This window comes from Saimiri boliviensis, chromosome 8 (assembly GCF_048565385.1).
Source record: "Saimiri boliviensis isolate mSaiBol1 chromosome 8, mSaiBol1.pri, whole genome shotgun sequence".
Taxonomy (NCBI): Eukaryota; Metazoa; Chordata; class Mammalia; order Primates; family Cebidae; genus Saimiri; species Saimiri boliviensis.
Genome location: NC_133456.1, coordinates 17,230,699 through 17,247,362, shown reverse-complemented (window position 1 = coordinate 17,247,362; position 16,664 = coordinate 17,230,699). Strand labels below are relative to the sequence as shown.

The 16,664-nt window shown below is 34.7% G+C and overlaps 1 protein-coding gene across 1 annotated transcript in view; it reads left to right on the top strand.

Annotated features, from left to right (window-relative positions):
- Positions 1-16,664, top strand: part of TOPAZ1 (testis and ovary specific TOPAZ 1) — an 88,401-nt gene that overhangs the window by 44,708 nt on the left and 27,029 nt on the right. Inside the window, exons 10-12 of the mRNA XM_003926220.1 lie at positions 1,756-1,907; positions 2,122-2,214; positions 4,821-4,936. Of these exons, the coding sequence (XP_003926269.1) occupies positions 1,756-1,907; positions 2,122-2,214; positions 4,821-4,936 (361 nt within the window). The remainder of the gene's footprint in view (positions 1-1,755; positions 1,908-2,121; positions 2,215-4,820; positions 4,937-16,664) is intronic.

Below are 16,664 nucleotides of genomic sequence, written 5' to 3'. Positions count from 1 at the left end.
GAATGTCTATAATTTCAGTTTTATTAATAAGCTATAATAATACTCTGGGTTTACTGTTTTATCAGTCGATCTGCTTCTGTACAGGCAGCTGCATAAATACTGCCAAAAGTATCACAGCAGGCTGAGGCAGGAGAATTACTTGAACCCGGGAGACGGAGGTTGCAGTGAGCCGAGATCGTGCCACTGCACTCCAGCCTGGCGACGCAGAGAGATTCAGTCTCAAAAAAAAAAAAACAATGTATAGCAGCAAGAATGTATCTGTATGTGCCCAGGGAAAATAACTGTAGTATGTAAAAAACTTTACAAAAGATTTGAATTTTGTTATACCATATTATTAAAGTTTTAAACATTATTAAAACTTTAACATTTCTAATTATGTGGTCAATTTTATAATAAGTGTGATGTCATGCTGAGAAGAATGTATATTCTGTGGATTTGTGGTGGAGAGTTCTGTAGATGTCTGTTAGGTCTGCTTGGCCCATAACTGAGTTCAAGTCCTGGATATCCTTGTTAATTTTCTGTCTTGTTGATGTAATACTGACAGTGGGGTGTTAAAAGTCTCCCACTGTTATTGTGTGGGAGTAAGTCTCTTTGTAGGTAATTAAGAACTTGCTTTATGTATCTTTAATTTTTCACTTGTGCCACTGAACTTTGTCAGTAGCTACTGGGTTTCCCAAACAACACTAGGTAATCCAGCTGGTAATGAGTATTTCTAGTAGAAATAATTAACACAAAATAAAACCAAAAGTATTTGTACTAAGGCAGTTAAGGTATACAGATTTTAATTTGGGAAATTTTGGAATGAGGAAAAAGTGATCAATGAAAGAATCCCAATTTAAATAATTTTAGTAAAAGTAAAGGGGAAAAATTGGAAATATCGTGTTACATAGAAAATTAAGGATTTAGGCCAGACGTGGTGGGAGGCTGAGGTGGGCAGATCACAAGATCAGGAGATCGAGACCATCCTGGTCAACATGGTGAAACCCCGTCTCTACTAAAAATACAAAAATTAGCTAGGTATGGTAGTGCATGCCTGTAATCACAGCTACTCAGGAGGCTGAGGCAGGAGAATCACTTGAACAAGAGAGTCGGATGTGGCAGTGAGCCAAGATCGCGCCACTGCACTCCAGCCTGGGCAACAGAGCACAACTCCATCTCAAAAAAAAAAAAAAAAAAAAATTTGGATGAGCATGAAGGAAGGTTAAAGTACTTCCTCAAAGAAAACTAATCAGCATTGTAATTTTTAGTAGAATTTTCACAACCACAAACTAAAATCAAAAACATCCCCACCCATGACAAGGCAGGGAGAGGTTAAAAAAAAATACTCAATGTCAACATGTTGGTGAGTTTAAAGCAACAAGAATGGGTATGTGTCAAAACAGTCTGCATCCAATACCAAACTAAACAACTTCACATGTGTACCAAGGCCACCGCCTCAAGACCGCCTCAGAGCTTGACTCTCTAGGAGTTCGTATTGACATTATGATATATGAGAATGGAAGTTTGGACCTATTCTTTGTAGGTAGCATGTTGAGTTACTCCATGCGAAACATGCTTGGTTGACTTCACATATTGTTGCCATTTTGACTTTTGTTTTAATTTCCATCAAATATTTCTAATACTAGAACTGTGCCTTTCAAGAATTTATATTGAATTCATACTATTTTATCTTTAAATATAGAAAAATTATCTAATTTAAGAAATATGGCTATCTAAAGCAGCAAATGACTTTAGTATATATATTTTCATTTGCAGTAAACATATTTATGGAATACTACAGAAAATTTCCCCCAGGTATACACTTTGATTTACAAGTGCTAAATGACCTTCTAAATTCTTTACTCAAACATTGTTTATTGAAAGAAGTACTTCAAATAGTGAACCTCAGCATAATGGTTAAAATACAGGTAAGTAGCCTGAAAATATGTGTTATTTAATGTTTTACGTTAATTTCTTTGTCATATTGATTGTTTGAAGTTAGCAGTTGAATTTCTGTATTTGTTATATTTTTGTATACTTCCTAGAGACCACCTGTGTTTTTCAACATAAATGAATTTGAGAAATTTAAGTTGTACTGAAAGAAGATCTGAAAATGAGTGTAATTTTTTTTGTTTTATCTAGCCTTCTCTGAAAATAGTACTAAACATATTTGAGCATGTGGCAACTATGAAATTAAGGAATGCTGTACCTGCTTTAACTGATATATTTTGCAAGGTATGATTTTATTTTCTCTCTTTTATTCTCTGATGACGAGTAATCAAGAAAATAATTTTGTTTCCATGTATACACTTGAGCTGCCTTTTATTCACATTCTGGATGCCAAAGAATTCTATTTCCAGAAGGATTCCTTTTCTCTTGAAATAGGTTTTTGAAAAAAGACTCCAGTGGCTGTTAAGTCTTCCCCTTAAATAGTTTCAAGCACTCAGGTGATTGCTTTTTGATGTATGAATTGTCTTTGTCTCTACTCCATAAGGATGATTAAATAAAATTTTCTTTCTCTAAAAGAACTGAGATCATTTACAACAGGAATTTTAAAAAACCAAGAAGTACTCACAAAAATGTAAAATTCAACTTTTGTTAAATACTTCCTAACACTTGAGACTACTTAATCATCTACTTCAGAATAGTCCTGATAGGAAAACTGCCAATTTTCTTTCAGAAACAACATTGGAAGAACTCTAGCAGATGAACAGATATTTGAGTAAATACCTCAGGTTTCACATTACAAAACTTAACAATTGTCTATAAATTTTTTTTAATCAGAAGTTACTGATAACCCATTGTGGTTGTAAAAAATCTTAGTAAGATCCCATAAATTGTTTGATACTTAATAACTTGGCTTTCTGCAAAATGTATCCCAGTGACTGTCCAAATAAAATTACCCTTAGTGGAGAATATCTAACAAAGACAATAATTTTCATCTTTGCATAGCTAATAATATGGAGCCATCCATTCTGGAAGTTGTTTAAAACCAGTACTAATTTTCCCTGTTAAGACTATTCAGGTTCAGTAATAACACCATAATACCATCATGGAGAAATATGCTTTTCCTCCTCTTTATTCTAGCAGTGTACCATACTTCATGTATTTAACATAAATATCACTGAGAAAAGATCATTAACATCTTATTATACTGCCTTAGATTGTTACCTAGTCTATTATGAAACAATTATATTTACCCTGGTTTTTAAGCAGTGTTAAAGGGCAGTTTTTAAAGCATGTCAGTTACCAGATAACTGATTTGTTCTCTTGCAAGTTTGTTTATACTTGGCCTTATCTATTTAGTCAAAAATCACTACAAGGTCAGTGAATACAGTTAGACCACCAATGGTCCTTTCAAATATTATAGAGCATAACAGTAAAAAAGTCATGATGCCCACTCCTTTACTTCCTAAAGTTTGGAAAACTATTTGTTAAGGTAGTAGATTGGTAGGTTTAGGAGAGGAGCTGTTTCCCTCTTTTAAAATAAAATTGAACGTGCTTTGAATCAAGAGGAGCTAATAGAGTTTAAGGATTAGAGCCTAATCTTTAGGCTTCAAACAGTCATTTTTACAGAATTTTTCACCAAAACTATTTTTAGCTTAAGTTGTTTAATCGCATGGCTTAGGGTAACATTTCTAGGACCCATTCAAAGGGGGCCTAGTACCACTAAATTTGCAACAATTTTCCTTGGAGTTCAAAGTGGGGGAAAATCTCTCAGCAGCTTATTACTATTACCTTTCACTAAAATAAATTTTGTCTCAAAATATATAATTTTAAGTTCTAACAGCCAGATCACAACATTTCACGTTATACCTTGGAACAGGTAGTTTTTCCATTTTCCCCTGGTATTGTTTGGTTATCCTATCCCAAATTTTTATTTTCTAGTACTTCCTTCAAATCTATACTGGAGACATAAAGCATACATTCTCCCAAACATTCAAAAAATACTTTGATATTTCAGTAATTTTTTAAAGGGGGAATTTTTCTGAAAACCGAAATAGAGCCACAAAAAATCTCAGCAAAAATACTGCTCACAGAATTTCAAACATCACTCAGTTGAGTCATTCTTAACTCTCTAAACCTTTGTCCAGGGTAGCATTGAAGGACCTAGTCATAATACCTTTGAATCAAGGTCAAGAGGATCATTTGAGCTCACGCAATTAATAAGACTGTTAGCTCACAACCTTATACCTTCCCACTTTTCCAGGATGATGTCATGCAAAAGAGCTGTCAGAGAAGGCCTGCCTCTCATTCATCCATTCTCACACTAGAAGTATCCAAACATTCCCCTGTTGGCCCTCTTCATTAGAGCTGAGGCTCATGAAGAAGACAGGAAATGAGTCATATGTGAATGATGGATAAAACCTTTGAGTTGATTTTTTTTTAATTAAGTACTGTATTACATGTGGGCAGTTAGTCAACCTGAGTTATTAATTTATCAAGGAATCACTGATTATTCTCTGGTCATGGCTCTGTGTGAGGCACAGGAACAGTATTTCTCAGGAAGTTTACAATCAGGGATAAGGTATGAACACCAGTCCTGGACTAGAAGATAGACTGAGTACCAAATAAGAGGTATAAATGAGAAAGTGGTTGAGATAACTTAGACAACAGGAAGAAAATTCAAAAACTTAGTATTTTCCTTTTTGCTTTAAATTATTAAAGTAGGATATCCTTTTGTGGTTCTGTGCCTCAGATTTTTTAAATGAGTTTTATTCCACTTGTCTCCATGTTTCTCTTCTTCCATCAGTGTCTAGGTTGTTTCACACACATTTCACACAGGGCTCCTCAGTTGTGTCACATTTTTATAAAAATAACCACTCTTTTCTCTTCTGCAGCTTATTGAAACTGGGATGGTGCTTGACCCAGAGCACTTTAACTATATTGTTAAGCTCTTATACCAAGTACAAGCTTCCAAACAAGAAATAACTGCAGTTCTGGAAATGAAATCCAGGTGAGAAACATCATTATTATTTAAGCCAAAATATATGTGTCTTGGTGGGGACTTATAAAAGCTGAAGGCAAAGCCCTAGTAACTGTTAGCATGCTCAAACATTTAGGTAGTTACCCGTCATAAAACCTTCTCCCAATTCTTGGCTATATCCTGCTCTAGTCAGGCTGCCTCTGGCCAGCCTCGCCTCATTTTTCTTAGTACGTCATTTACTCTCAATGTCCTGCTCATCAAGTATAAAAACAGTGTCTTTTATCTTCTGTTTCACTACTTAATTACACTTAATGTATTTTCTTATATCTGTACAAATTACCTTCATCGTTTTTTCTCTGACTCACTTTTTGTTGTTAGCTTAATAAAATACTTTAGTGCCCTTCCTTTATTTACTTTCCCTGTTTAGCTTATGGGCCTCCAAAGACCTTTAAAAAAAGAAAAAAAAAAAAGCTTTCACAGTTGTACAAGTAGTACCAAAATATACATGACTTTAAAAAAATTATTAAAGTATAACATGCATTAAAAAGATATAAATTATGTGTTTAAATGACTTATAATTTTTTAAATGTATAGATTTTATAAAGAGCAAATCAACCACTGAGATCTTCAGAATGCCCAGAAATCTTCAATATTGGAGCTTCCATCACTATTTTTATCTCATTTCTCATTGCCCTCTAATGCAGAGGTTCCCAGACTTTCTTGTTTCTGTGTCCATAGGCCAAAGGAAAGATCTTAACAGTCCCATTTATTAGTTAGGTCCAAACAATTAATAGTAGTAATTTGTTCAGTGTCTGACAAATGTCAGCCTGAAAATTTAAAATAACCTGTGGTGTCCTGGTGAGTTTGCCATTGTGTCCTGGATGTCTTGGTGCAGTTAAAAGAATTGCAGCTCTAAGTAGTAGTACTTCTCTTCAGTCACTAGCATTGAAATTAATTTGAGTTTTACAAGTTTTATGATTTTTATTACATTTAATTACTGATAATTAACAATATTCATGTTTGTAACACTGTATAGACTAAATAGATTTTTGGGACTACCTAAGAAACAAATTTTTTTAAGAAAAGTATAATTCATCCAGCATATAGTCCTGGAGTCTAATTTGTTTTTAAGTAGGGTGCATTAATGTTGTCTTCCAAATATGGAGTTCATTCTTCTCCAGAGTGATATGTGAAAAACTTTTCCCATTTTGGGCAGTGGCAGCTATGGCAGAGAGCTCATGTAACTAGCAGATGTTAATCTCCCACCAGATTCAGTAGCAGTTGGCACAGAAAAAAAGCATATGCATCAAGGGTCAAGAGAATAACAGTATCTTGTGCCCTGAACAGCTACTGAACTTCACCCTTCAGGCAATGATTGACAGCAGACCTTGTTAGTATATAGGAAGACTCCGGAACAAACCAGCTTTTCACATTTTTTTATTGATGCATAATAATTGTATGTATTTATGGAGTACTTGAGTTTTAATGATACTTGTATACAATGTATAATGATCAAATCAGGGTAACTGGGATATTCATCATTTCAAACGTTTATCATTTGTTTGTATTAGGGACCTTCCAGATCTTCTTTTCTGGCTGTTTGAAATACACTGTACATTCCTGTTAACTACAATTGCCCTACTGTGCTTTCAAACACAAGCAACACAATCACGAATATTCTTAGTCTGTTTTACAGCATATAACTTTGAAAATTGTGTTTTTATACCCTCTGCCCCTTCCTGTGCTCCCACTTCAAAACCATTATAGTTATGTGCCCCATAATGATGTTTTGGTTAACGATGGACATATACCATATACCATGGTGATCCCACAGGAATTGCATTAATGGAGCTGAAAATTCCTGTCTCCTAGTGACATCTTAGCTGTTGTAATGTCAGAGCACAATGCACTCCCGGTATGTTTGTAGTGATACTCGTGTAAACAAACTTACTGCGCTGCCAGTCATATAAAAGTATAGCATATACAACTATGTACAGTATATAATATTTGATAATGATAATAAATTACTGCTACTGGTTTATGTGTTTACTGTACTTTACTGTTATTTTACAGTGTACTCCTACTTATATTTTTTAAAAGTTAAGTGTGAAACAGACTCAGGCAGGTCCTCCAGAAGGTATTCCAGAAGTAGGCATTATTATCATAGGAGATGACACCTCTATACGTGTGATTGGCCCAGAGACCTTCCAGTGAGACAAGATGTGGAAGTGGAAGATGGTGATATTAATGATCATTATTCTCTGTAGGCCTAGGCTAATGTGTGTATTTGTGTCTTCATTTTTTAGCAAAACAGTTTAAAAAGTAAAAAAGATAAAAATAACAATTTTAAAAAATAGAAAAAAGCATATAGAATAAGGATATAGAGAACATGTTTTTGTACAGATATACAGTGTGTTTATGTTTTAAGCTGGGTGTTATTACAAAAGTCAAAAAGTTTAAAAACAATTTGTAAAGTTACAGTAAGTTAAAGTTAATATTGAAGAAAGAAAAACTGTTTTCTAAATTGAGCGTAACCTAAGTATATAGTATTTGTAAAGTCTACAGTTTGTGTTAACAGTTGCCTGCAGTATTCAGTAGAGTAACATGAGAGGTTGAGGTTACAGTGAGCCATGAGCCATGATTGATACATGAGCTGTCCAGATTGGTAGCCTAGTAACAATAGGCTATACCATATAGCCTAGGTGAATAGTGAAATCACCTAAAGACATATTGCTGAGAACATATCCCCAGCCAGGTACAGTGGCTCACGCATGTAATCTCAGAACTTTGGGAGGCCGAGGCAGATGGATCCCCTGAGGTTGTGAGTTCGAGACCAGCCTGGCCAACCTGGTGAAACCTCATCTCTACAAAAAATAAGAAAATTAGCCTGGCCAACAATGGTGAAACCACATCTCTACAAAAAATATGAAAATTAGCTTGTAATCCCAGCTACTGAGGAGGCTGAGGTGGGTTAATCGCTTGAACCCAGAAGGCAGAGGTTGCAGTGAGCCAAGATTGTGCCACCGCACTCCAGCCTGAGCGACAGAGCAAGACTCTGTCTCAAAAAAAAAACTCCTGTCTCAAAAAAAAAAAAAAAGTCCCCATCATCAAATGATGCATGACTGTATGTAGTATTCTTTAAGAGGTACTAACATTGGTGACCTATTTGATGAAGGAGAGTATTTTGGGAGAGTGGGATAATAACTGGATAGTTACGGAGTTTAAATTATGATTGAGGATGTGGACCCAGCCTCAAAGTAAAAGAAAAAAAAATAGTATATGCATTTTATATTTGAATGTTTTTGACTCTTTGAAATAATCACCCTTTTCTGCACTAGGCAAATAATTTTTTTTTTCTTTGAGACAGGATCTCCCTCTGTCACCAAGGCTGGAGTACAGTGGTGCAATCATGGCTCATGGCTCATCGCTCACTGTAACCTCAGCCTCTCATGTTCAAGCAGTTCTCTTACCTTAGCCTCCCAACACTCGGCACATGCCATAATACCCTAGCTAATTTTTTTGTGTTTTTTCAGAGGCAGATTTTCAATATGTTTCACAGTCTGATGAACTCCCAGGCTCAAGTAATCTGCCTGCTTTGGCATTCCAAAGTGGGCAAATGAATTTTAATTCACATTTATATTTTGATTTTGATTATATTTTTAATTAGCTAGTTTACAGTTCATTTGAAAGACTTCAACAGAAGATAAGGCTGCTAGAAAGAATTTTAACGTTTATATTCAGGACATTAGTGAGAATTTTATATGTGCCTATAACCTAGGAATTTTCTTAACATTCAGTGATTATTTTAAAACATTTATATTTAAGTGTTGAAAGTAAATATTGAAATTAAGTCTGTAACTTTATTATTTACTTTTTTTCTTATCTCCTGTTTCCCTTTTTGTTTATTTTCTTGTGAGGATTACTTGAACATTTTTAAGAATTCCATTCTGATTATCTATAGTTTTTGAGTGTCTCTCTTTGTATATTTTTTTTAGTTGTTGCTCTAGTGCACTTACCTTTTGACTCAGCAATCCCAATTCCACATATGAACCCTGAAAATATACCCCTATCAATACAAAAATGTGCACACCCAAGGTTATTCATTACAGCATTGTTTATACTTGCAAAATATTAGGGACAATCTAACTACCAATACAGTAGATGAATAATATAGTATATCCACACAATGAAGTACTTTGCAGCCATAAAAAAAATGAAGAATTTATCTATGAATTTATTTAGAGTGATATCCAAGATATACTGTTTGTGTAAATGTTCCAATTACAATAACTAAAGGATTGCAGTTGGCAGAGTATACATATATAAAAGTATATATATTTTATATATATATATAAAATATATATACTTTTATATATACACAGAGTATATATATATATATATATATACAGAGTATATATATAAAAATATGACCATATGCCCTTTACAAGAAATTAACTTCGATTATAAGGATATAGGTAGTTGAAACAATATACCATTCAAACATTAGTTAGGAGCATGAGTGATTATATTAATAACAAATAAAATAGACTTCAGAGCAAAGAAAACTACAGGGACAAATAGGGACACTACATAATGATAAGGTAATCAATATGCCAAGAAGACATAGCAATTATGAAAATATGTGCACCAAAAAACAGCTTCAGAATACATGAAACAAAATTATAGAATTGAAAGGAGAAATGGACAAATCTATAATTATAGTTGGGGACTTCAATATCCCTCTCTCAATAGTCGAGAGAAACACTAGGAAATCAGCAAGGATATAGAACTAAACACCATTAGTCAACAGGATTTAATAGGCATTTATAGAACACTGTACCCCAAAACAGCAAGAATACATATTCTTTTCAAGCACCTATGGAACATTCACAAAGATAGACCATATCCTGAATCATAAACCTCAAAAAATGTAAAGGAATTAAAACTATACACAGTACATTATTTGAATAAATGGCGTCAAACTGGAAATCAACAGTGGGGGGGCGGTATAATAGGAAAATCTCCAAACACTTGGAAATTAAACAACACACTTCTAGATAATCCATGTGTGAAGAGAAAGTTTCAAAAGAAAACTAAGTGAACTGTTAGAACTGAATAAAAATGAAAATGTATCACAACTTGGGGATGCAGTTAAAGCATTCCTGAGAGGAAAGTCTTACACAATATTCTAAGCTCCCACCTCAAGAAACAAGGAAAAATAAGAACAAAATAAACTCAAAGCAAGCATCAGAAAGGCAATAAATGTAAGAATATGAATCAATGAAGCTAAAAACAAAAATCAATGAAACAAAAAGCTGTTTCTTTGAAAAGATCAATAAAATTGATAACCCTCTAGCAAGACAAAAAAAAAAAAAAAAAAAAACAGACATGAATTACCAATACCAGAAATGAGACCAGGGTTATCAGTACAGTGACTGCAGCCATTAAAATGATCATAAGGGATTGCCTTGAACAACTTGACATCAACTCAGCATCACAGATGAAATGGAGCAAGTTCTTAAAACCACAGGAAACCAAAATTTATGCAATATGAACTAGATCATCTAAATAGTCTTATAACTATGGAAGAAATTTAATCTATCATTTAAAAGCTTCCCAAAAAGACATCTCAAGGACCAGTTAGTTTAATTGGACAATTCTACCAGTCATTTAAAAAAGAATCAGCATGGATTTACACAGTCTCTTCCAGAAAATATAAAGGATTTTACCAGTATATTTTGTTGCCAGTGTTACCCAGATACCAAAACCAGACACAGAGAGTACCACAACAGAAAATAAAATTACGGCAGGCCACGGTGGCTTAGTCTGTAAACCCAGCACTTTGGGACGCCAAGGCGGGTGGATCAACTGAGGTCAGGAGTTTAAAACCAGCCTGACCAGCATGGTGAAACCACATCTCTATTAAAAATACAAAATTAGCCATGCATGGTAGCACATGCGTGTAATCGCAGCTGCTTGGTAGGCTAAAGCAGGAGAATCACTTGAACCCGAGAGGCAGAGGTGAGCCGAGATCACACCATTGCACTCCAGCCTGGGCAACAAGAGTGACAGTCAATCTCAAAAAAAAAAAAGAAAGAAAGAAAACTAATTAATTACAAATGAGTATTATCTCTCCTGAGCTTTGATGCAGAAATTCTCAGTAAAATACTACCATATTGAATCCAGGAATTCATAAAAAGAATTATACACATGACCAAATAGGGTTCATTCCAAGAATGCAAAAATGGTTCAATATTTGAAAATTAATGTAATTTATCATATCTACAGCATAAGAAGAAAAACCACATGATTATTCAGTTAATACAGAAGAGCATTTGACAAAATTTGATATCCATGCATGATTTTTAAAACTCAGCAAATTATGAATAAAGGAAGAAATTCTTTAACTTCACAAAGACTATCTGTAAGAAACCTACAGCAAATATATATTTAGATGAAAGACTGGATGCTTCCTTCTAAGATTGGGAACCTGGGAAGGATGTTCACTGGTACCATTCTTATTCAACATACTATGATAAATCTTAGCCAGTGTAAGGCAAGAAATGGAAATAGCTAGCATACAGATTGGAAATGAAGAAATAAAACTATCCATCTTTGCAGATGGCATTTTGTACATATATGCCAAGGAATGTACCAAAAAGAGAAAACCCTCCTAGAACTAATGAGTGCAGCAAGGTTGCAGCATAAAAGTCAACACAAAAATCAGCCATATTTCTATATACTGAAAACGAACTAGGGAAACAAAATTTAAAACAATATCATCTACAATGTCTAAAAAAAAATAGCTAGATATCTGACTGAATACATGTTAAACTTGTATGTTGGAAGTTACAAAATGCTGATGAAAGAAATCAAAAGATTAAATAAATGGAGAGACATATTATGTTCATGGATTGGGAAACTCAATATAGTAAACATGTCAGTTCCCAAAAATTTCATTATTGGTTTAACTCAATTCCTATCAGAATCCCTTTGGCAAGATTTTTTTGTAGGTATAAAAAGGTTTATTCTAAAATTTATGTGCAAAGATAAAAGAACTAGAATAGCTAAGGCAACTTTTAGAAAAGAATAGGCTGGGTGCAGTGGCTCACACCTGTAATCACAACACTTTGGGAGAGCGAGGCAGGCAGATTACTTAAACCCAGGAATTCAAGACCAGCCTGGACAATGTGTCAAAACTCCATCTCTACAAAACAATATAAAAAATTAGCTGGGCATGGTGGCACACACCTTTAGTTCCAGCTACTTGGGAGGCTGAGGTGGGAGGTTCACTTGAGCCCCAGAAATTGAGGCTGCAGTGAGCTGTGATTGCACCACTTCACTCTAGCCTGGATGACAGATTGAGACCGTGTCTAAAAAAAAAAAAAAATGGATAAAGTAAAAGGATTCACTCTACTTAATGTTAAGACTTACTAACAGTAATCAAGTAATTAAGACACTGTTATTAGATGAAGGGAGAGACATATAGATCACAGGAAAAGAGGGAATCCAGAAATTAACAACACTACTATATGTTCAATTGATTTTATAAGGTACAAAGGCAATTCTATGGAAGAAAGCTAGTTTTTAAACAAATGATGCAGAAACAATTAAACCTCCATAGTAAAACAAACAAACAAAACTGACCCAAACCTGACACTTATACAAAAATTAATTCAAAATGAATTGTGAATTTAAACATAAAACTATAAAACTTTTAGGAAAAAATAGGGGAAAATTTGGAGACCTAGGGCTAAATGAAGAAGGCTAAAAGATGACACCAAAAGCAACCTATGAAATAAAGTGTTGATAAGCCATAGACTAGGGAAAAATATTTGTAAACAATATTTTCACTTTATGTTGTATCTAGAATATATATATATGTATGTGTATATATATATTCTATATATATATATGAATATATATGTATGTATATATATACACACACAATTCTAGTTACAACATATATATATATATATATATATATATATATATATATATATATGCCCACTTTTTTTTTTCCAAAATGGAGTCTTGCTCTGTCACCCAGCCTGGAGTGCAGTGGCACAGTCTCAGCTCACTGCATCCTCTACCTCCTGAGTTCAAGCAATTTTTCTGCCTCAGTCTCCTGAGTAGCTAGACTTAACAGATGCACACCACCACGCCCAGCTAATTTTTATATTTTTAATAGAGATGGGGTTTTACCATGTTGGCCAGGCTGGTCTTGAACTCCTGATCTCATAATCCACCTGCCTCAGCCTCCCAAAATGCTGGGATTACAGGCATGAGCCACTGTGAATATATTTTGAAATACATTCTCGTGCCCAGCCGAGAATATATTTTAAAAGTCTCAACATTCAATAGTAAACAAACAAATGATACTATTAGAAAATGGGGGCCAGCCACAGTGGCTTACATCTGTAATCCCAGCACTTAGGGAGGCCAAGATGGGCAGATCACTTGAGGTCAGGAGTTTGAAAGCAGCTTGGCCAACATGGTGAAACCCCGACTCTACTAAAAATAAAAAATTAGGTGTGGTTGCGCACACCTCTAGTCCCAGCTACACAAGAGGCTGAGGCAGGAGAATCACATGAACACAGGAAGTGGAGGTTGCAGTGAACCAAGATCGTGCCACTGCATTCCAGCCTGAGTGACAGAGTGAGCAGTTCTCCAAAAAAAGAAAACGGGCTAAAGACATAAACATGTTTCACCAATGAGGGTATGCAGTTGGCAGCTAAGCACATGAAAATAAGTTCAACATTGTTAGCCACAAGAGAAATGTAAAATAAAACCATATGAGATATCACCACACACCTATCAGAATGACAGAAAAAAAAATTTTTTTGATGGTGTTAACACCAAATGCTGGGGAGGGTATGGATAAATTGGATCATATGCTGTTGGTGGGAATATAAAATGGTAACAGCCACTCCAAAAAGCAGTTCAGCAGTTTCTCTACAAACTAAACATGCACATACCAAAAACAGCCATTGAACTCCTGGGCATTTATCCTAGGGAAATGAAAACTTATGATCACATCAAAACTTATACATAAATGTTCTTAGCAGCTTTAAATTGTAATAACCAGAAACTGGAAAGAAACTCATGCATCCTTCAATAGGTGAATGAATAGTTATAGTTAAACTGTGGTACATACCATGGAATACTATTCAGGAAAAAGAGGGAGAAACTATTGAAATGTGCAACAGATTGTATTGATCTCAAGGGAATTATGTTGAATTTTAAAAGCTAATCTCAAAAGGCTACATGCTGCACAATGCATGCATTTCATTTATGAAATATCCCCGAAATGACAAAACTAAGAAGTGGAGAACTGATTAGTGATTGCCAGGGGACAGGAACATTGGAGAGGGGATGAGTAGAAAAGGGTACCATGAGAAAATTCCTTCGTGGAAATGGAACAGTTGTGGTCACATACACGCACACACAAATATATATAAAAATTGGCAAAAACTGAATAAGGTCTGTAGTAAACAATATTGTACCAATGTCAGTTTCCTTGTAGTATATAAGATGTCACTATTAGAAAAAGCTGGGTGAAGAGTACACAGGACATTATGTACTATTTTTGGAAATTCCCATGAGCTTAGTTAAAAATCAACAATTTTTAAAGATAAGTTTATAACTTTTAAAGTTAAGTATATATAACTTCTGTTAGGTATTGCCAAATTTCCCTCCAGAACAGTTGCACCCATTTGTGTTCCCATCAGAAATATGAGACTGCCTATTTCAGCCCAGCTTTCTTTTTTTTTTTTTTTTATTTATTTATTTTATTGCATTTCAGGTTTTGGAGTACATGTGAAGAACATGCAAGATTATTGCATAGGTACACACGTGGCAGTGTGATTTGCTGCCTTCTTCCCCATCACTTATATCTGGCATTTCTCCCCATGCTATCTCTCCCCAACTCCCCACCCCCCTACTGTCCCTCCCCTATTTCCCCACAACAGACCCCAGTGTGTAGTGCTCCCCTCCCTGTGTCCATGTGTTCTCATTGTTCATCACCCGCCTATGAGTGAGAACATGCGGTGTTTGATTTTCTGCTCTTGTGTCAGTTTGCTGAGAATGATGGTTTGCAGATTCATCCATGTCCCTACAAAGGACACGAACTCATCGTTTTTTACTGCCCAGCTTTCTAACATAATGTGTTAAAACACTTTTTAATGTTTGCTAATCTATTAGGTGACAAATGGTCTTTTAGTTTGCATTTCTCTCATGAATGAATTTGAGCATTTTCTGTTCAGATACTTGAGGACTATTTTTACATGTTTTGTATGAACTGTTTGCTCTTTTTCCCCCTCTTTCTATTACGTTTTTGTTCTTTGGTCCTTAAACTTTTAGAGTTCTTAACATATACAGATATTAGGCTTTTGTAGTAAATATTGCAATTTTTCTTCCAGTTTGTCAGTTGTCTTTTGACCTTCTGGTGTTTTTTACCATGCAAAAGGTTTTATTTTTATGCAATCTTATATTTCAGTCTTTTTTCTCAGTTTTGAGTCAAGGTTATGTTTTATTGCATGTGGATTTTGGGTCATCATTTCTCTACATGAATGTTTTAGACAAACTGGCACATGTTTTCCTCTACTATTTGTATGATTTCATTTTTACAGTTAAGTTTTTAATCTACGTGGAGTTTTTTCTCTTAGGTATGTTGTATGATATGGATCCAGTTATAGCTTTTTCTAATGATTATCCACCTTTCCCAACAACATGTATTAAAGTGTCCATCTTTACCTCCAGTTATTTGAGATGCCACCTTTATCATATTCTAAATTCCGTATTTGTGGTGTCTGTTTCTCCTCTTTGTATTTTATTCCACTGGACTGTTTGCCTGCTCCTGCACTGGAACCACACTGTAGTAACTATAGAAGTTTTAATAGTATATTTTAATATTTGGTAGGGATAATTCTTTTTCATAGTTTTTCAATGTTTTCCTGGATCTTCTTGCATGTATGCTTTTCCATATATTTAGTGTCAACTTCCTAGCTCCATGTAGTAGTAATGTGTCTTTCAGGAATGTTTTATAATTTTCCTTGTATAAGTACTTAATATTTTGGGTGCTATTGTAAGTGAGGTTTTCTGTATCATTTTATATATATATATATATATTTTTGTATTTATAAAAGCTGTTGTTTTTTGTTTGACTGTTGATTGACTGAGGCAAGATCTTGCTCTGTTTCCCAGGCTGGAGTACAGTGGTGCAGTTACAGCTCACTGCAGCCCAGACTTCCTGGGCTCAGGTAATTCTCCCACCTCAGTCTCCCAGGTAGATGGTACTACAGGTGCATGCCACCATGCCTGGCTAATTTTTGCAGAGGTAGGATTCACCATATTGACCAGGCTGGTCTCAAAATACTGGACTCAAGGAATCTGCTCACCTCAGCCTTCCAGAGTGCTGAGATTTCTGGTGTGAGCCACCTCACACAGCCTGTCTATCTAGTTTAAATATCAGTTATACTTGCTTTGTAAAAGGAGTTAGAACATTGTTTTTCATTTTTTTTCTTAATCCCAAATGTGATAGTATGTTCTTCCTTCTTAATGCTCTAGACAAATTGCCAAAATCGACGAACTCATAGTTGGGTATTACATAATACTCCTAGTTCAGTGGTACCTTCTTACTCCTTCTGCCTTTTTTTTTTTTTTCTTTTCTTTCTTAGTGCTAAAGGGTGCTTTTTTCATTTTTGTCTTTTTTTTCTTTTCCAAAAACTATGCATTTCAAAAATTGCTTCCTTTAAAT